Source organism: Mercenaria mercenaria, chromosome 6 (genome assembly GCF_021730395.1).
Source record: "Mercenaria mercenaria strain notata chromosome 6, MADL_Memer_1, whole genome shotgun sequence".
NCBI classification, from domain to species: domain Eukaryota; kingdom Metazoa; phylum Mollusca; class Bivalvia; order Venerida; family Veneridae; genus Mercenaria; species Mercenaria mercenaria.
Window position 1 is genome coordinate 91,147,982 of NC_069366.1, and position 21,059 is coordinate 91,169,040.

General features: G+C 34.0%; 3 protein-coding genes across 3 annotated transcripts; 2 read left to right on the plus strand and 1 right to left on the minus strand.

The window, feature by feature from the left end:
* The first annotated feature begins 405 nt into the window (after positions 1 to 405).
* On the plus strand, positions 406 to 3,876 carry LOC128557922 (uncharacterized). The gene is made up of 2 exons (XM_053546584.1): positions 406 to 522; positions 841 to 3,876. The coding sequence occupies exons 1-2, from the start codon at positions 445 to 447 to the stop codon at positions 1,726 to 1,728; spliced, it is 966 nt and encodes a 321-aa protein (XP_053402559.1). The 5' UTR covers positions 406 to 444; the 3' UTR covers positions 1,729 to 3,876.
* Positions 3,877 to 11,710: 7,834 nt separating this feature from the next.
* On the plus strand, positions 11,711 to 12,943 carry LOC128558114 (neuronal acetylcholine receptor subunit alpha-2-like). The gene has a single exon (XM_053546960.1). The coding sequence runs from the start codon at positions 11,711 to 11,713 to the stop codon at positions 12,941 to 12,943; it is 1,233 nt and encodes a 410-aa protein (XP_053402935.1).
* A 3,456-nt stretch (positions 12,944 to 16,399) lies between these two features.
* LOC123548352 (uncharacterized) lies at positions 16,400 to 20,680 on the minus strand. Its single transcript, XM_053546585.1, has 4 exons — positions 20,570 to 20,680; positions 19,501 to 19,573; positions 18,156 to 18,326; positions 16,400 to 17,606 (listed from the first exon to the last, which is right to left on the minus strand). Exons 1-4 carry the CDS (start codon positions 20,594 to 20,596, stop codon positions 17,437 to 17,439), a joined length of 441 nt encoding a protein of 146 aa, XP_053402560.1. The 5' UTR covers positions 20,597 to 20,680; the 3' UTR covers positions 16,400 to 17,436.
* Positions 20,681 to 21,059: the final 379 nt, after the last annotated feature.

Here is a 21,059-nt window from a genome sequence, read left to right on the forward strand (position 1 = left end):
GAGTCTGATTAAAATGTTGAATATAATAATGATAATAATAATCATCATAATAATAATAATAATCTGCCAATCTTTTTAGCATAATCCGTGTCATTCAACAGACACTTTTTCTTCAAACTGTAGGTACATTTTTGGAGGATGCTTTTAAGAAAATTATCTTATTTAATAATACAAAGACTTTATCAAAAATATATAAATGTATTATAGTACATCATCTGTTTAATTTGCTATGCATAGTGCTAGAAATAATTCATACTAACAAAAATAAAAATCAATGCAATTATAGAAGTATCTGAGTAATGTTTTTCAGTTCGAAGCAGTTCATATGTTTAGTAATTTCTACCATAGTAAAGTTTATTCTTTAAATCTGATCGTTTTATGAATACTTTTATATAATCAGAACAAATTGAAAAAATAGAGCGTCTTTATGATGAAATAAAGGGCATGTTCACTCGAAGTCGTGTTCCCAAAGACGAACAACCACAGTTTGACAAGCAACTTGACGGAACCATTAATGATGAGGTAGGCAAAAACACTTTCGTGAGAGCTTCTTCGTAAGACATTTACGTGTTTAATATACGTTGATACTTATTAATTTTAATGCAAAGATTGTCACTGCTTTCATTGAAATAACTGATTAAAACTTCGGGTATTTTCAAGTTTACCCCTCAATTTATAAAATCAGTTATGATCTACATTCACAGACAATCTAACACTCTTACAAATAAATTTTGTACGTTTCGGTTGATAGCGCTCACTCGATGAAAAATACTTTGATATTACTTAAAAAAATTCAAACCTCCTCCAAATATTTTACTTAGAATTGTTGTTACTTTTTAGCTGAAAGAGGAGCTTAGACAGCTGAGTTCTTCTATTAGAAGCTTTGGGTACCGCTTTCGTTCCGTTCTTGTCTTTGTTGATGATAATTGCGATCACGAAAAGTTGAAACCAGATATAAAGAGGATTCTGAAAAAGCACAACATCTCTTCTACATTTGCTATTTTTTCGTCCAGTGTCAAGGAACTTTCGTCTTGTAATGTAGGATCAAAAGTAGAGGCAACGTTTGATAAAACAGTTAAATGCGGTACGTTAGGTGGGTTTGGTCGAGCATCTTCAAGCGCAGGTAATAGAACGATATGCTTAGTATCAAGACATGTTGTTGCAGATGTTGACGATAATCCTGCCTCTACACTAAAAGTTTTAAACGGCGAAAATGCAACCGAAGCTTCAATAATGATTGACAAATCAATCAGGGAATATAGAAAAACTGTCCTGGATATAGCAGCGGCTTCTTTTGAAAGCGACGAGAGTGAATTTGATACCAAGTACAAAACGTCAGAGGAAAAGGCAGCGAAAGGAAGATTAAGTGAATATAGCCTGGAAGAACTGAAAGGGCTTCCTGTCCATATATGTGGGTCTAAAACACCAATGGGATTCGGAACCATTACAATGCCGCAAGTTGAAGGAGTTAGGGATAGCAGTATGGATGATTTTATTATCATCGAAGACAGAGAAATGCCCCGCCAGGAGAAACAACCTTTTTGCACACATGGAGATAGTGGATCAATAGTATGTGCTGACGACCAAAACGACCCAGAGAACGTTCACCTGATATCTATGGTCAGTGGTGAAGCACTAGACAAACCCGGTACTTACTGTTCGCTTCACCTAGGGAAAGGAATAAAACAGGTAGAAGAAGAAACAAAATCAAAAGTTCAGATTCTATAGCATAAACAGACAATTAAACGTATTCAGCATTTCATTCAGTCATAAGTAAAGTTCAGCTGTTTCAATAAGCTTTGAAATTTAAAACTTCATATGTTAATCCGTAATCATACACAAGTTTATTTTGATATTACGTTAACTGTAATTTTATGAAAACATTTTGGATTTTGCAATTGATGTAAGCTTTGATAGATATTTATTTTACATTATTATTTTGGTGAACGTCTTTATGGGGGATTACACCGCTAAGTAGTCCGATTTTGAATCATGCCCTAGAAATTGAATGAAATGTTTAGCAGTAATTCATTATGAAATTTGTTGCAATAGTTCATTATGAACTGATTAGCGCTGGTTCATTATAAAATGCTTAGCAATGGTTCATAAGCTGAAATGTTCAGCAATGGTTTATTATGAAATGTTCAGCAATGGTTTATTATGAAATGCTTAGAAATGGTTCATTATGAAATGCTTAGCAATGATTCATTATGAACTGTTTAGCAATAGTTCATTATGAACTGTTTAGCAATAGTTCATATTGAAATGTTTAGCAATGGTTCATTATGAAATGTTCAGCAATGGTTCATTATGAAATGTTCCGCAATGGTTTATTATGAAATGCTTAGAAATGGTTCATTATGAAATGCTTAGAAATGGTTCATTATGAAATGCTTAGCAATGATTCATTATGAACTGTTTAGCAATAGTTCATCATGAAATGTTTAGCAATGGTTTAGTATGAAATGTTTAGCAATGGTTCATTATGACATGTTTTAAATTAGCAATGATTCTGTATGAACTGTTTAGCAATGATTCATTATGAAATGTGTAGCAGTGGTTCATTATGAAATGTTTAGCAGTGATTCAATAAGAAATGTTTAGCAGTATGAAATGTTTAGCAATGATTCAATAAAAATGTTTAGAAGTATGAAATGTTTAGCAGTGATTCAATAAGAAATGTTTAACAGTATGAAATATTTGGCAGTGATTAAGTATAGTATAAAATGTTGAGCAGTGATTTAGTATGAAATTTGTATCAGCGATTTAGATTTTTTTGCACTGAATCAGTATAAAATGATTAGTATGACATGCACTGATTTAGTTAGAGATGTTTGATATGTTTGTTATCGATATGTATAGCCAGAATGTGGGAGTAAATAGTTAGATGTTATGTAATGTGTAATTGCTCTGAAAGTTGACAATATCTCAATATTTCATGCTTTTTTAGATTAAAAGTTATATTGTTGTGGGACGTCTAATTATCATTCCTAAATCTCAAAAGTTGTTGTTATTTGTGTTCTTAAGTATTACTAGTATGAATTTTATACTACCTAGTCATAAATATTTCTTACCTGTGATATATTTCGATCCGTCCTGACACTTTTTAAGATCTCAAGTACTTTATTTACCTTCGGTATATTTTGATACGTCTTAATTCTTGTGTGATTTCCCACGAATGTATTTACCTGTGATAGTTTTCGTCTTAATAGATCTGTGAGATCTCAAAAACATTCAGTTACCTTTGATATATTTTAAAATGTTTATAGTTTTGTGTGTTCTCACAATTTTCTGTCATATTTGTTGAGGTGTCCTTAAACCTTCTATTACAGTTAACATCATTTTATTACCTGTGAAATGTTTTGATATGTCTAAATAATTAGCTAAATTTTAATATTTATTTTAGATGTCATAAACTGCCATTCATGTAGATATGCTGTGATAAGTATTAATGCTTTCAGAAGCTGTTGTTACTGGTAATCCTCAATAATTTCCTTGATCTTATAAACTGCTGTATTTATAATACAAAATGATGTGCCGTTATTCTTTTGATAGGTTTGGTACAATCTGATATTCTTTTGCACTTTGCGCTACCTATTAAACAGCTTTCTTTCTAAAAAGTATTGTACATGATTTAGATTGTTTCCAAATGTTGTTTCTTGCTGGCGTTGGCTGCCCATACTCATTCGTGCCTGCATGTTTTGAACTTATCGTAATAGTTTTACTAGATATGATAAAATGTGTTATCGTTGATTCTTTATGATAAATTATGCTGTTATAAGCCTGTTCGATTACCTTTGAAGAATTGTGAATACGCCGCTTTAGTACATTTATTGGATCTGAGAGCATCATTTGAATGTTTCTATGTCTGTTGCATGTGATTTAGTGTTTTAAACATTTTGATTCTAATTAACTTCTTGAATAAAGTGCCTTTCTTTGACACCATAATTTGTTGTTTAATTTAATATGTACGACCTAGGGATATAAATGTATCAGAATGCATGAATCCAATCTGTTTGTTTTCTTTTTCTAAACTGGTTCCTGTCTTTTATATTCAAGAAGTATCAGTTCTCCCGGCATAGTAAAATTTCTAAAAGATTCATGATAAAAATAGGACATTCTGATGAACAGTAAATGCTAGAAGTATTTTATTCTCATAGTGCTCCCTTCGTTGAGCCGGTATTTATCTTTTTATGTTTTATGCTTTTGTCCGCCGATCAAGCATTTGGTTTTCCGGTTAGAAGTTACTTGGTTCTATGACTTTCATATTCAAAGTGTTCTTGTCTGCGGTATGCAAATAGTCTCTGTTACATGTATGTTTTCTTTCATTGCGTTCAGCCAAACATAAATTATTTAACATCTTAATTACCAGATTCTACTAGAAAAAAATAACTGAACACAATATAGGAGTGGTATGACGGACTACTCTGTATTTCATAAACATTTCATAATACATGTACGTCATTTCAATAAGAACTCTATCACACAAGATAGTTCCACAAAGAAATTAGCACCTTTTAATTTGGGACATTCACAGTTACTAACGTCATACACTGGAAAAAACATAATTGGAATTAATGTTATTCCAATTAATTAAACTGTCCGGACTATTCAAAGCACATTTCTTTCTCTATTTTAAAACATTAAACAGGAAACAAAAAATCGCCAGTCGGTAAAAGAAAAAGTACAGTTAAATATGTATACAACTGTTAGGCAATAGCACGAAGGGTGGGTGGGTTGGTATATCATGTACGTAAAATTAAATCGTTTCAACTTCCTATTAAAAAAACTAGGAAATTTATCAATAGCATGTGGTCCCCACAAAGAATAAATGAAAGAGAAGAAGTCTGAGGATACTTCCCAGCCATCAGTGTCTACTATTTTACTGATATCATCTGCAATTTGATTTTAGTTCCTAGGAATTCACTGTATATTTAGATCAAACATATACACGTTTAAAAATTTCTAAAGCTTCGTGGTGTAATTCAGGTTTCATACTGCCTACTTTAACAATATGAACACATGAGAGAATCCGAAAGCCATCTTACAGGTTTATAAGTACGAACGATACCAAAGGCTTTTAAAGTGTGATTTACGGCTTTAACCTCTCTAATAGTAGAACTTTTCAAACAATCTTCTACCGACCAATTGTCATGAAAAATGTTTCACTGTGTTTCAGCAATAAGCTCCGTAGCCCAACCTACTAGCATCGGAGAAAACCAGTGTAAAAACTAGGGAATAAGACGATAGTTTTCTAATATTCAAGGAATGTAAATATGTCTTCCAAAATTGTAGTTTAGACCAACACATGTTATCAGCACTAAGGCAGTACAACTTGTCCCGAGATTTTCTATTTGCAATTTCCATATGAAGAAAACGCGTCAGGAGACGTACAACGTTTCCTAGAAAGGTAACATAGATACTAATTTTCCCGTACATACTGCTAATTGCCTAGCCGAGATCCAAGGGTCATTGTCTTAAAGCAAGGTCAAGTAATCCAGAAATTCATCAACCCTACGTTTTGGAATGGCAATACTGAAACCACATATGTTCCAAATCAACCAAATCCACTCGAGCTCTTCCACGGGAATGCAAATGGATTTTTATCATTTATGATATTTAAAACCCGCTTGTATTACATATTTCTGACAAAATATGGTCTTTTTAAGAAATAATGTAATACTTATTTGATCCCCATCCATCATGTAGACACAACTATTTTGATGCCATTGAAACGCCAATATTTGTCATTTCTCTCAATGTTTTCTGAACATGAAAGGGGCGCAACACTGCCTATAAGGTACCACAGTGTAACAATAATGTTTTCCCTTGAAACTAAATTCAAGATACGTCTGGTGGGCTGCAAATATATCCAGATGATAATAGCCTTTCGTAAATCTGAAACGAAAAAAATGAATCCTTTTCAAAATATTCGATAGCTATTTTCCTCAAATCTTATTTTGTTCGCAAATAAACTTGTTAACTTTATGCACTTCCAAAATAAATCTCATTTACCCAGTTTGTTTATCGAAACACTCAGCGAGTTGCAACAAGCTAGGTAATGTAAGGCGTTTCGACAATGTATTTGCATTTTAACATATCTGAAATGGATTCTTGATCAAAATCTATATTTTCTAAATTAAATGCAGATTTGTAATTTTGGGAAATATAATATTCTGGCGTACCTAAAAAGGAATTTTATAACCATTCTTAAGAACATCTATAATCTCAGGATTTGCGCCTATTTTTTCCAAATATTCTACATGTTTACGTAATCTGCATTTGACGTTATCATTACTAGATTAAAATGAATTTCTTTGTCCAAACATCTAAAAAAGTAATCATAGTCATCAGTAAGAAATAGATACTTTTTTTGCTGATAAAGTCTCCACTGATCTTGTATGAGCTGAAAGATGATCCTCTTGTAAAAGCTGACTCTGGACTGTTTGGCAGGGGCGGAACACGACCGGTGGCGAGGTTGCAATCTTTCCGAAAGTGTCCCTTCCGTCCACATGCGAAGCAGGTATCATTGGTACCGGTTTGTCTTGCCCAACGATATGCACATCTTCTACGACAGGGCTGTTCTCCTGTGAAGACAGGTGTTGAAGCAGAAGCTGAACATTGGGGACCTTGTATCCCATTGTTTTTAAATCCAGGTGCCGGACGTTGAATGAAAAAAAAAGAACTTTTGCCAGGAATAAAAGACTTTATATTGTTAGTTTTGAGTTTCTTGATAGCACATGTTTCGGCTTGCTTAAGCCTTTTTTTCATCCTAACTATCACTTCCACAGACTGAGGGAGTTTCCTATTCTTTTACTGTGGTCCAGCCTCCGGGGGAACTATCTGCAGTTCTTATTACTTTGTTTCTATGACGTATCTTCTTTCTGAGGTCATTTACTGGCTCTTGCACACGAGCACCACCAATGCGTGCTACCTTGTTTAAACCTTCTTCTATATCCTGATTAAATTCAAATGGAATGTATTCAACATGCAGGTCTTCTTCCATACTGATTTACATTCCAACGAATTTCATTTTCACATTCTAAAAAGATATCTTACAAAAACGTTTTCAACGGTTTGAGGTGGACAAATGAATTCCATAGAATGATAAAGTATAGTAATTATACAGGGCTCATTTCGAAATTTTCACTTTAATATAACTAATAAGAAGTAAGGGGTACAACAGGAACAGCATTACTATAACTTCCAACAGTAATAGATGTTACTGCTGTACTTCCCGCTATAATGCCAGTTCTAGCAGTAATACTGCCATTGCTGTTACTATTCTACTGCTACATATTCGTGCTGTTCAAATATATCGTTAGTATAACCATGTGACACTATATCTACGACGAAGCTAAATGTAACAGCACTGTTCCTATTCATATGATTTACATTGGCCTCAATGATGAAGGTGTAAACACTCTGCTGGCTACTTTTTACCAGGCATTTCCTTCCTACGGAAAACGTATGGTTTTGGAAATCTATAACATCAAATGTATGCAGCATTTTATGGTTTTAACAAAAATGAAAGAAGAATGTGAATTTAAATTAAATCACGGATTTGCACGAAGACACACTATTTTGCCTATTCCTAAAGACTAGCAACTGTCTTATTTTTAACTGATTTTGGATATTCTTTCAAGACAGGGATTAATTTAAGAAGACCTGACAGACATCATAAAAATCAATAGTTCTGAACAACGTTCTATTAAAAATATCTTTAACCGAGTGAAACACCAGATGCAATATTTTAACGAGTGGTTATGTTATATTTTTGACTATTTTTCCAGTGAAAAAATATTTTAATAACATATGAAAACCCACTTTTTTATCTCATGTTTTATTGTTGGTTTTTTTTTTTTTTTTTTGTTTTTTTTTTAGTGTTTACCAAAATCCATTTAAAAGCTCTCTGCCATTGGTGCTTTTCATTCCAGCATATTTTACGCTAAAACTTCACCATATGTAATAAATGCATAAGATGCTTTTAAACAAAAATAAAAAGTCAAAACTAGAAATAAGATTTCGTGTAAATCCATGTCTTAACAAGGCTTTCTACTAGAGTTAACTCCCTATGCCCATTAGTTTAACAGTTTTGTATGCACTGTTCCCTGCACGGTTGTAGCGTGTCACAGCACGGTCGCGGCGTGTCACATCACGGTTGTGGCGTGTCGCAGGACGGTTGTGACGTGTCACAGAGGTTTGATGTCCCTCTTGAAGTTATATACCTCAATTTTCCTAGTCAACATCAATATTTTCTGCAGTCTACTCCTTGAAAAACTGGCATTTTCTTAAATTTATTATTACTTTTTCTACAATAAAGTTTGTGAAAAGATGCGTATTAATCTATAATATACTTACTTTTTCAGCTGTCAACATTAAAAACTGATTTTTTTAAAACCAAAATGAGACTTCCGGGATAGCATATTCAATGCGGATATTTATGTTACATGCTTTAAATACTTTTTAATTAATATATGTTTTGGACATTTTTGACTAGGAGAAAACCGCTATTGCAGTAAGAACGTATTGAAAATGTTGGAATAATGCTTGCCAAATATTGCTACTATGATTCTAAAATTTTTTTAGATTTTAAGTACCGATAAATGTCAGAGATTCTGAGCAAATATTTGATTATACTTATTATAATAAATGGCTATTACGTACATATCTGATATCTATATATTGATATAAGTGCGGACATTTTGTACATGTTTGTACATCGATTTTGACGCCAGTTCAGTTAAGTAACAACGGACTGTTTCTGGAATATACTAATTTGTAAACTGTAGTATTTTCTGTGTTCTATGAAGCGACCGATGGTTCACTTTTAACATAATTTAACATGATGAGTGAAGGTGATACCGGCAACGGCATGACAGATGGCATATATATCGGTGGCTTGAATCTTTTTAGTTTGGTATTACAAACGACAGTCAAACCTGTCTATAAAGACCACCCTTGGCAGAGCCAAAATGTGGTCTTTATTGGGAGGTGGTCTTTATTCACAGGTTAAAATACACTGTAGATGTAATAATTGGAAACAAACATGTGGTCTTTAGAGCCAGGTGGTGTCTGTTAAGAGGTGGTCTTTAACACAGGTTTGACTGTATGTAGCAAAGAAATGAGTTCTGTCTACATCAACGAAATGATAAAGAATATTTCTCATTGCAGAGCCGGAGCAGCCATTCTGCGCATGCCCGAAATTATTATCAATTAGAGTGCACGGCAAAATTACTCATTTTTTTGCACGCACGCACGCATTTAGTGTATAATATGCATAATATACTGACTAAAGGTTATGGTTAGTATCACCATGATTACAAAATATATACATTTAAGACATTTTTTCGTTAAAAAATTAGTTAATCAGGTATATACCGGAGTCTGTAATATATCACAGGTGCGCCAGTCCTGTTTTTAATAACAGCCAATGATAAAAGCATCTGTCCATATAAGAGGTTAATGGACAAATCCTTCTTTGTTTTATATAAAAACCGACAACTTCAGGTCGTCCTTACGTATCCCGAAAGTTCTATGACAAATTAACGAAAAATGAAAAGAAAATAGTGGGTTGAACAGTTCCTTGTGAAATACCAGTCAGTTGTGGTCTGCTTCCCCCCAAACAATGGCGCACATTTGCTCTTGTTCGCACAATAAACACCTAGATCTACTTACGGTTTCGATTTGCCAAACTTGCCATTTGGGGTTTTTAACGCGAAAACCGTCCTACTTCATGCAGAATGTATTCTAGCAGTAAAAAAGTGTGATAAATTAAAGCACTCGTTCCACACGACTTTGTGCAAAAAGAGAGAAAATTAGGTTCTGTTAATTACGGACTTCTTTCGACTGCACCACTGAAGCACATTTTCGACCGAATCACTGACCGTATTCCAAAGACAGCCACGGTGTTTCGCATGATTATGTTAAGACAGCGATTATTTCAGAATCAAAGACCGGCTACATCACATAATAACTAGCTTAATTCCTTCCCTGGACTAGATTTCCATTGTATCATTACTCAAAACTGCAGAATTAGTACAGTTAAAAATAAATCAAAAATTGCATCCTCTGCAGAGCGAACATTTCTGTAATGATTAAATTGTGATTGTTGTACAGAAGAGTTTGCTTTGATCATTCAGGTAATAGTTGAGCAGAAGTTGCTACTTTGAAGATTGAGGTGATTGTTGAACAGAAGTTGCTGCTTTGAAGATTGTTGTACAGATGATGTAACTTTGAAGATTGAGGGAATTGTTGTACAGAAGACTCTGAGTAGAAATTTTTGCTTTGAAGATTGAGGAAATTGTAATTCAGAAGTTGCTGATTTGAAGATTGAGGTCATTGTTGTACATATTTTGTTACTTTTAAGGTCGTGTTAATTGTTGAGCAGAAGTTGTTACTTTGAAGATTGAGGTGATTGTTGAACAGAAGTTGATTCTTTGAAGACTAAGGAAATTGTAGAATAGAATTTGCTGCTTTGAAGTTTGAGGGAATTGTTGAACAGAAGTTGTTGCTTTGAAGATTGAGGGAATTGTTGAACAGAGGTTGTTGCTTGGAAAATTGAATAAATTGTTGAACAGAAGTTGTTGTTTTGAAGATTTTGATGTTGTTACTTTAAAGATCAAACTGCGTTTGTTTTTTAAAGATTAAGATGTGATTGTTGTACAAATTTCTTCTTCTGGGGAAGTCATTTACCTCGAGTTTTACGTACTGGGAAGAAATATCCGCCGTTGTAAAGAGATATTTTCTTTCGATTTTTAAGTGTCATTGACAGTTATCATACTGTATAATACAATCAGTTATGTTTCTTTTTAAACAACTTAATATAGGGGAACTGAAAGTTGTATATTTATTTTCTTTTTCATTATGGTAACTTTGAAAATGTTAGTATATAAACGAAATGGCTAATGGCCATGTGTTTCCTCTATGTAAATGCCATTTCCGGTAGTGGAGCAATATTTAATCAAATCAAAAGGTATTCTCTTAATATCTCTTCTTTTTGAACTATAGAGTTCTCCGATATTTGAAACACTGTTTACATGTAACACTATACAAATATGCTTAATTCAAATGTGCTTCCCTAAACAGGTAGTTACTTTATGGCACTTAAGAGTAACCACGTTATGTGTTTGATCAATTGAAAGAGTTTCGGGCTATAAGCATTTAAAGTGTGACGGCATTCTGTTATACTGGAGGCTGGTCAGTTTAAACAACCCGTTGTCTTCATTTGTCATTTAAGCTTTTGTATCTTTAACAGAACAAGTTATTACAATACACAGAACAGGCAAATGATTGAGGTCGAAGAGGGTGAAATATGTTCTGAATTTTTAAGATATTTCATATGTTTTACTTTACCACTGTTTTAATATCAGGAATCAACTGTACAAAAAAGATATAGATGAATTGGACGGAATGTCAGTGACTGTTGATAAACCGCACGATATTCGAAACTCATCATATACTGGATAAAAATCTATGTATGTTAAAATCTTCAAAGCAGTTTACAAACACAAAGAATCAGGCATTACATGTAACCAGTTATTTCCATAGATTAAAATAACGTTATTTCATCACGCGGACAGAATTTACGGAAGAGAAAATAGAAGGCAATTGTCTTTTAACTTAACAATTAAGTAAGTGGAATTTCTCTGCAGATTTCTACTCTGAAGGAACACTTAGTAAAATGAAGATTTCAAAGTTGATTATAGTAATGTATTGGTGTTTTGAAATGGCAAAATGTGCAACAATTAATGACACTAACGTTTTGCTGGACGACCTTCTTACAGGATACAAAAGGCTAGTCAGACCAATTGCAGACCAAGACAGACCGGTTTTTGTAAACGTTAGTTTGGTTTTAAAGTCAATACAGCAATTAGATGAAGTTCGTGGGGAATTTTCATTTTTTGCGGGAATAAATATGAACTGGATTGATGCCAAAATGACGTGGAATCCTCAATCTTACGGAGGGATCGAAAGCATAAAGGCATCATACGAAGACGTATGGGTCCCAGAGTTAATTCTAATGAATCCTGCAGAAGAAGCAAATACACTTGGTATGAAATGGCAAACAGTACTTTTTTTAAGCAATGGCCTTGCATACTGGATTCCAGGAAATCTCATCAAAAGCACATGTACGGTTGATATGACATACTACCCTTTTGATACCCAGATATGTGAGGTTACTTTTACGGTGTGGGGATATTCTGAAAGTGAAGTGGCACTAAAAGCTCCAATTTTGCAAGCAGATATCAAATATTACGAAGGGAATAATATCTGGACATTTAAGAACTCCATAGCCGAGGCGGATGGAAATTCTATAGACTTTCTTTTCTATCTTGAAAGAAAGTCCGGCTTTATCATTATGCATGTACTCCTTCCCTTGACATTTCTTAGTATCCTAAATGCATTTGTATTTCTACTTGTGCCCGAGTCTGGAGAACGCATGTCCTACTGTATCACCGTTTTACTGTCGATTGCCGTCTTCATGACTATTGTCAGCGACACCCTCCCAAGAAGCTCAAAACCAATTCCAATGATCTCGTACAAACTGCTGTTTGATTTGATAAACAGCGCTTTGATAACATTGATCACCATATTCAATATGCGGATCTATAATAAAAAGGACACAACAAAAGTACCTCGGTGGCTAAGAAAACTTTATCAAGTTTTGGCATGCAAAAATCAGAATGGAAAGATCATACCAGCTGCTTCTAATGATGAGCAACAACATGAGAAAATAGATCGATCTGCTGACAACAAAACTGAGAAAGCAAGCCTACAAATTAACCAAGGTCAAGAAAATATTGAAATGGATGAAGCAAGCACAAATGAAGTTAAGATATCGTGGGAACATATTAGTTTTATGGTGGATTGTTATGCATTTGTTATATTTGCACTTTTTTCAGTTCTTAGTTTTGTGTTATTTTTAGTATCTGTACAATAACATATACACATTTAATTCATTCAAATACTTTTCTTATCTCAATTGACATATATCAGTTATTGATTATTTTCATACAATTAAGTATTAACAGAAACTACTACATGTATATACTATTTTTTCTGAGACTACACTACATAGAAAGAATTCATTTAGAATACCTTATTTCTTCACGGCTTGATATACGTCATTCTTTCTTTTTGTAAACAATTCCATAGGTCACCCAACACGACAAAAATGGAAATGAAGTAGATTCTGTTCGATCCAGCCTGTTTAAGGACGGTAGAGGAAATGCTTTCTCTTGCCCTCTAGTCCATTTTCCATTTGGCCATTTGTTATACGTCCATTTTCAGTGACATTATTCTTTGCGAATGGATAAATCGCAGGTGTCAAATCATCAAAAATCGTGAAACTGCCATAGAATATGATAAAGTAATCAAAGTATTTTTTCACTATTGGGGTAAGACACTATAAACTTGGGAAGTTTAATCTATTCATATTACGAAATACGTAAAATTTGTTGTATAGTTTTATTGCACAAAATCAATGTATACTTTAAGTTTCACGTGTAAGTTATATAAGTATATTATTTGTTATACAATATTATTAATCAAATGATTTCGTACTTGCCTCATCATTTGTCCAAAAATGATCACATTGGTCAAAGGCTGAAGACAATGGGCCAATACCACAGCCTGGTGACAAATAGCAATCGCATAGCTAATATGAAATCACTTGCTTAATTAATAACATTTTCGTTGTACAGGTTTACACTATGAGTTAGAAAACAAATGAATAGATATGATACCATTTTAGCAAAACTAAATCACATTTGAGCCGTGCCATGAGAAACCAACATAGTGGCTTTGCGACCAGCATGGATCCACACCAGCCCGCGCAGTCTGGTCAGGATCCATGCTGTTCGATAACGATTTGTTTAATTGCATTAGGCTTTGAAAGCGAACAGCATGGATCCTGACCAGACTGTGCGGATGCGCAGGCTGGTCTTGGAACCATGCTGGTCGCAAAGACACTATGTTGGTTTTAGCTTTGCACGGCTCATTTTATATTTCTATGTATATGTCCATCACCTGTTTGATATAGTAAAAGGTTTGATTCCACTGTAAAAATATCGTCATCATAAAATTCAACGGGAGTGACTTTTCTGTACTGCCCTCTCATATGCACGATTTTCGCATTAAGCCTGTTTTCTCTTGTTTGAATTAAGGCCAGTAATCCGATCAAAAAATGTGCTTCCATGGTGTAAGCGGAAGAAGTGCAAAGTAACGTGTACTTCACTTTTTTTTTTTTTTTTTTTTTTTGCGTAATTTCATGTAGAATGGATGTTTTAGGCTAACTATGCATTCTGCATTTAATGAGACGTTTTTCAAATTAGCAAGTTTTGTAAATCAAATCCCGAGTCCAGACAACAGCTAATTTGCATCAGTTCTAAGGGTAGTAGGATTTAACGTTGCGCCGACACAACTATATAGATCATACGGCGACTTTCCAACTTTGATGGTTGAGGAAGACCACAGACTGGCATTTCACTAGGAACTATTCAGCCCTTTATTTTTTTTCTACTTGCTTCGTCAATTTATAATAGAACTTTCATGAAAAGTTTGAGCAATAAAAAGTGATGTTCTATAAAGATACGATATGTGAATTGGTCGACTTTTGCACGAAAGTATTTCATTAAGTGGCCTATAACGTATTTGTCATGATTTTTTAATGCTGACGCGATAATAATGCATGTTAATTTATGTTTAAGATGAAGTATGGACCGACCAAGACTAAATAGTGATTTGTTGGTATATAACAATAGATATAATAAACTATTAACCGTACGGTTTGTTTGTTGACTTAATGGTAACTGTTTAGTTTTCCCTCAAGATAACCATTGCTCTTTATTTAAATCACTGGCAGATCCCAAGAAAAGGCTATCTCACATAATGTGCGAACCAAACACGGTGTGGAACATATCGACGGCTCAGTGCGAAACATTTGTATCTTATTTTCTATTATCAGTTATATACAATTATATATTAGTTTCGCGCTCAACCAACGGTATGTGATGTCATAATGTACATTACCATCTGTAAACTGCAATTATATTTTTATGGTTATTTTTAGGGTTTAATGAGATGAACACGTGTTCTTATCAGGTGACCAGGCAGACTTTCAGAGTACATCAAATAAAATTCTGTCACTGGTTCATAATAAGGGTGGTTTAAATGAGAGAGCATTAAAACCTGTGGTCCAGTCGCTGTAGAATAATAATTAAACTTCAACTTCCAGGTAAGTTTCGTTTAATTTATTAATTCTACTGCACTGCAGCACATAGTCTTAAATGAGAGTTCAAATACCATGGCAGCATTTTAATAAAAACAAAATATTCTTAAAATTTACCGGGTATTGTTATTAACAGAATAAATTCTGATAATGTTCTACAGATATGAATGTACCGATTATTCCAAATCACGCATAATTACTATTTTGTAAATTATTAGCGAACGAACACTTGCAAATTATCCCGTCGGCAAAACTCTTCTATACAATAATCCTACCAGTGATATATTTATTTATTTATTTATATCTTATTCAGATAATTCAAGATATACCAACATGAGATAAATACATAACCTCATCATTTGAGCCGTGCCATGGGAAAACCAACATAGTGGCTTTGCGACCAGCATGGATCCAGACCAGCCTGCGCATCCGCGCAGTCTGGTCAGGCTCCATGCTGTTCGCTTTTAAAGCCTATTGGAATTGGAGAAACTGTTAGCGAACAGCATGGATCCTGACCAGACTGCGCGGATGCGCAGGCTGGTCTGGATCCATGCTGGTCGCAAAGCCACTATGTTGGTTTTCCCATGGCACGGCTCATTTATGCCGTCATTCATATGACTGAAAAATTGTTGAGAAAGACGTTAACCCGAACACACACACTCCTCATTTGTGATATATTATTTCACTGTCACTATAGAAGTTGATATATTCTGCTAATTCTTTACCACATGATGAAGAAAAAAAGTATAGAGAACTAGTTCTATACTAGTATGTATATGATCACACATAAGCGTAAACCTAAATTTGCAAATACCGAAAACTGCAGAAAATGGTTAAGTAACATACCAGAAAGGTACCAACGTTTCAGCCAAATACATAGTAAACATATTTATTTGTTGACTTATGCAACCGATTTTAAGAACAATATTCCGGAAAAAATGATGGACATTACCTTATAAACAATTTAACTGATAACTTAGCTCAGATCAGTGAGTTTTTATTGTTAATTTCTCTCTCAATTTATGTTTATTGAGATCTTTGTGAAGCCATGCTGCGTTCTTTGAATGCGGCCGTTCCTGTTCGGCTTTTGTCCTTGATATATAAATTCAATAATATCTTAACGTCGGAAGTGATGAAAATAAGAGAAAAATTGGTATTACTCTGATATCAATTTAACATTCATTTATTGGTAAGCAAAACTTCCACACATTCGAAATCATACTGATTACACACATTGATAAGTCATTCTTAGCGCACTGTTACAAACAAGAAAAACATCAACTATGAAAATATGCCTGAAATATCAAATTCATAAAAAAAATGATAAAAACCTATTTCAAAGTGGGTGAAACCTAGTACAAGAAAACTAAAGATAATCCCTATGGACGGTTTTCGACAGAAGCACCAGCGGGAAAATCGTCCTTCAGAACATTTTAAATGGTATCAAATTGATTTCATGCCAATGACTTAATTTTAGAGACTGTGACCAGAATCACTCAAATATATCTTCAAGTGGTCAAAATTATTTCATTAGGTTAATGACAAATCACCTGGGAAAAAGCACAGTTTTCAAAACTCGGATGAGGACACTTTATACATATATATCAACATTAGAAACAAAAAGAAACATAAGACAGAAACAGAAAACGGCGAAAAAATAATAAGTAACAACAAAAACTTGAAAGTACAGTTATAGCATCTACAGACATTCAACATATATAAACATACACTTTAAAATGCAATATTTCTGTAGCAGACACACAAATATTACGATTAAAAACAATACCAGTAAGAAGTGCAGTACCAGGAAGATGTGTGTTGACCATCATGTTAAAACGAAATGTCATATAAATGTTAATTTACATGGTAACGACCTCATGCGTTTTGAGGATTTATGTTTCTTTCTTCTTGTAAAATATACGGCTAATATTTGCACCTAAGGATACCTTAATTTAATTATTGAATACTAGTATATTCTTAGTATATTGTATACAAAACAAGGATAAATATCCAACAGGGAAAGCCACGTTCCAGAAACGCAGCCTCCCATAACGTTAACCCAGCACGCGGACGTACACGACCAAAATACACACACTCACACACTTGCACAAAACGAACAAATAAAGGAACACAAAAGCATTTATTTTGAAGGTGACAAACAGATGATCTGCTTATGTGACGATTCCCAAAGATGATTACAAAGTTCAAGGGCCATTATGTCGACAGTTGCACAGCTTTCGTCCAAGCATGAGGCCAGATCTCTCACATTTTGCACAACACACTGGAATAATGTTGATGTATCCAACGTAACCATTGTTTGGTCCTTTCAAACAGGTCTCGCATTGCTCGCCTTTCCAACAATCTCCCTTTATGTCTGAAATAGGAAAACCACTATAAATAATATATCAAACATGTATATATAAAATGGGATTTAAGCGCTTAATAAAATTATTACCTGAAATTGTATATTAAAAAATACATAAAGGTTTCATTTTAGCATTTGCAAAATTTAGAAAGCTATTTCTATTGTTAGTTATACAAAAACAAAGATATTCAATGAGTTCTCTGTAATATTTATTATCATACATTCGTCTAGTCTGTGAACCTATAAGATATAAATACTTATAAATATGTTAATTACGCACTAAAAATGTATGTAAAATAAAATGAATTAAGCTTATGTATCCTTGATTGTTATTTCGGCACGATTCGGCTAAGACAAAAGGAAAGGAAAATGTATTTCCATTGTCATTATAATCGAGACGAATTAAGACGAAAAACTGCTTTAATTTGTAACATTTATATTTATGTTAACAAAAATCATTGAAAAATAAAAAACGATATTACAGAAGTCAACCTTTCTTCCAATATATGTATACACAGACGTCAAACATAAAAATAGAATTTCTAGAATAAATCCTACCTTTCGGATAATAGCAAGTGCAATATGGTCTTCCGTCACTACGTCTGTTTCCGGCCTTGCAGTATTTGCTGCACCCAGAGCAACACACCTTTACATCCCTTTCGCCAAGCCGTACCATCTTGAAATGACCCTTAGAGCATTTCTCACAGTCTGTCCCGAATTTGCAGTTTGCTGATCAGTGGTAAAAAATAAAGATTACATTTTATTCACAAATAGCGTTTTTAATTGTCACAATAAATCAATAAAAGGGAGATCTTTTGGAATCCGCAAAATAACAGCAGACTCGCTTTCAGTAACGCTTCGTTCGTAAAAGGTAAAGAAATGTGAAACACCTTTCGCAGTCCTAGCACGCGATACCCTGCACGCGATACCCTGCACGTGATACCCAGGGATTCTATCATAAAAGAACATTGAAAGGACTCAGTCATCCCAAAGGATCGGAAAAAATAACACCACATTGTCTAAGCATAAATGAGACGCACCATGAGAAAACCAACATAGTGCATTTGCGACCAGCATGGATCCAGACCAGCCTGCGCATCCGCGCAGTCTGGTCAGGATCCATGCTGTTCGCTTTCAAAGCCTATAGCAATTAGAGAAACCGTTAGCGATAAGCATGGATCCTGACCAGCGTATGCGCAGGCTCGTCTGGAGCCATGCTAGTCGCAATGCACTATGTTGGTTTTCTCATGGTGCGGCTCAAATCAGTTTCTTAAACAGGCGGTGTATTTCTCACACACATAATGCAATAATTTATTTGAATAAAACGTTTGAAATATTGACTCAGCTAGCCTGGCTCCCTGGTTATTTTTTATATAAATACTGCAAGCAAAATAAGAAAATCTTTTGCCTCTAAAAAAGCACATTTTATCTGATGGCTGATCGGAGCCAGGGGCAATAAAAAAGTCAATGTAGAAACAACCTGCTGGAGTTACTTCCCTCTTAATGAATAAACAAAAATATGTAAATAAGAACAAACATAGGGACGGGGGCCAGTCTATGACTCAGCATTCAGTACAGTTTTAATGTCATGACAAGAATTTACTAACGATTTTAGACTTAGACTAACGAAATTAAAAACTTCCAGTCGTTTATTATTAATGACCCTTGTGATCCGAAACATTGCATAAAGCAATATATATAAACATAATCCTACAATTGAGAAACAATTTAGGAAACTGAAAATTTTATGGGTTTTTTTCTTTTTTTCGTCCAAGTCTGCAAGTTTCATACTCGGGTTATCGATGAATACCACCTTTGTATAATTATACAAATGCAAGTTACACGTGCATATGTTACGCTGATGTGCCTTTAACTAGTTTATCTGCATTAATTAAATACTCACAACGTGCTCCATTTACAGATACGCATGCATATATAACCACGAGAAGCACCAAGACGCCAATTTTCGTGATATTCTGAAAAGGAATGTCAATATGTAGAAGATATTTCACACTGAATTTATACATGTATAAACGAGTTAAATAAAGTATAATTACATACGAGACTTCTCTTTATCTCATGTTAGTTCTCTTTTGTGAACATATCGAATGTCTTATTTCTTTACTTATTAATAGTCAAAGTCGATACACTAGCTGAATACCCAAAATACGTGATTTTGCCTTTATTTCACCCCTACGACGTCAATAACGTGATTACACGTTGAGTAGCCGACTTAACGTAGTTAAGTGAAACTGTTAGCGAGACGATCTATATATAGCCTTTTATTAGAAATGTATTTAAGCCGTGCCACGGGAAACCCAACATAGTGATTTGCGACCGGCTTGGATCCAGACCAGCCTGCGCATCCGCGTTAGCGAACAGCATGGATCCTGACCAGACTGCGCGGATGCTATGTTGGTTTTCTCATGCGCGGCTCGTTTAAATTTAACCAATTATACGTTAATGAATAGAAAGATTTCTCAAATTTTCTGACGCTGTACAACCACAGTGTCTATAACGGGTCTATAACGTAACCAAATCACGAATCAGTGTTTTAAGGCTGATATTTCGTAAGAACGATGAAAATATATACTTTAATTTTTAATGCTTCCTGCTCTCTTTTACTTTACATCTTAAACTTTTAATGCGTCTCGAACTCTTTTGAAAGCTGCTCCATTTTTTTTACATATTTCATATTTGTGTTTTAAAGATAAAATGCCCGAAAGCGATATAATCAATTTGCCTTTATTTTTCATTAGCACTTACTAAGTTAATAATAGAATCAAGGAGTCTTCTAAATTCCCAATATGAAGACATGCTTCTTTAAAAAGTTAGTTGTCTCGTCTCTGAATAATATCATTATATTCTCACATCGTGAAGTAGGCTCACAAATGAAATTCAGACAACAGTCTTTGAATTCGAGCTGAAACTAATGTTAATTATCAAGGTAATTAGAAGTATAAATAGCATACCGTATTTATTTTGTCCATGTTTTTCATTCAAGTGTTTCAACAATGTGGGTATTAAATTGACAGTCACAAACTGTTAAAGTTTACTGAATAAATTTTACTTTATTTCAAATCTATTTATATAGGCAAAGAGAGAAACGTTAGAAAAAAAAATGGTTAGAAAAAAAAATGGTTAAGGATGTGGCTTATGATGGGGATTTTATATTAATTTGCTTACGTGCAATTATTACTTTGCATTGTTTTTGTGTGAATAAAAGTAATGAGTTATTTGTTGTTTTGGCTTTGTCTTCTTAGAAATGGATCGGAATAAAAATCCCCTTTTGAGTTTTTCTCATGATTTCAGATTTATTTTTACTGCCATAATAACAGCTGCACGTGTCGTTGTAAGCCAGAATACAACACTGTGTTCTGACATCTCTTTCGGATACAGCACTCGCATACAGCACACGCAAGTAGACTCTAGTTATTCAAAATATAGAATTTAATGTTAGAA

Bases quoted from the DNA above. Each gene is read 5' to 3' on its own strand.
- LOC128557922 (XM_053546584.1), top strand. From the start codon at position 445: ATGTTCACTCGAAGTCGTGTTCCCAAAGACGAACAACCACAGTTTGAC. The intron at 523-840 runs GTAGGCAAAAAC...GTTACTTTTTAG, and splicing joins ACGGAACCATTAATGATGAG to CTGAAAGAGGAGCTTAGACA.
- LOC128558114 (XM_053546960.1), top strand. From the start codon at position 11,711: ATGTATTGGTGTTTTGAAATGGCAAAATGTGCAACAATTAATGACACT.
- LOC123548352 (XM_053546585.1), bottom strand. From the start codon at position 20,596: ATGAAAAACATGGACAAAATAAATACG. The intron at 19,574-20,569 runs GTATGCTATTTA...ATTCCTTTTCAG, and splicing joins ACATGGACAAAATAAATACG to AATATCACGAAAATTGGCGT. The intron at 17,607-18,155 runs GTAGGATTTATT...TTCCTATTTCAG, and splicing joins CACTTGCTATTATCCGAAAG to ACATAAAGGGAGATTGTTGG.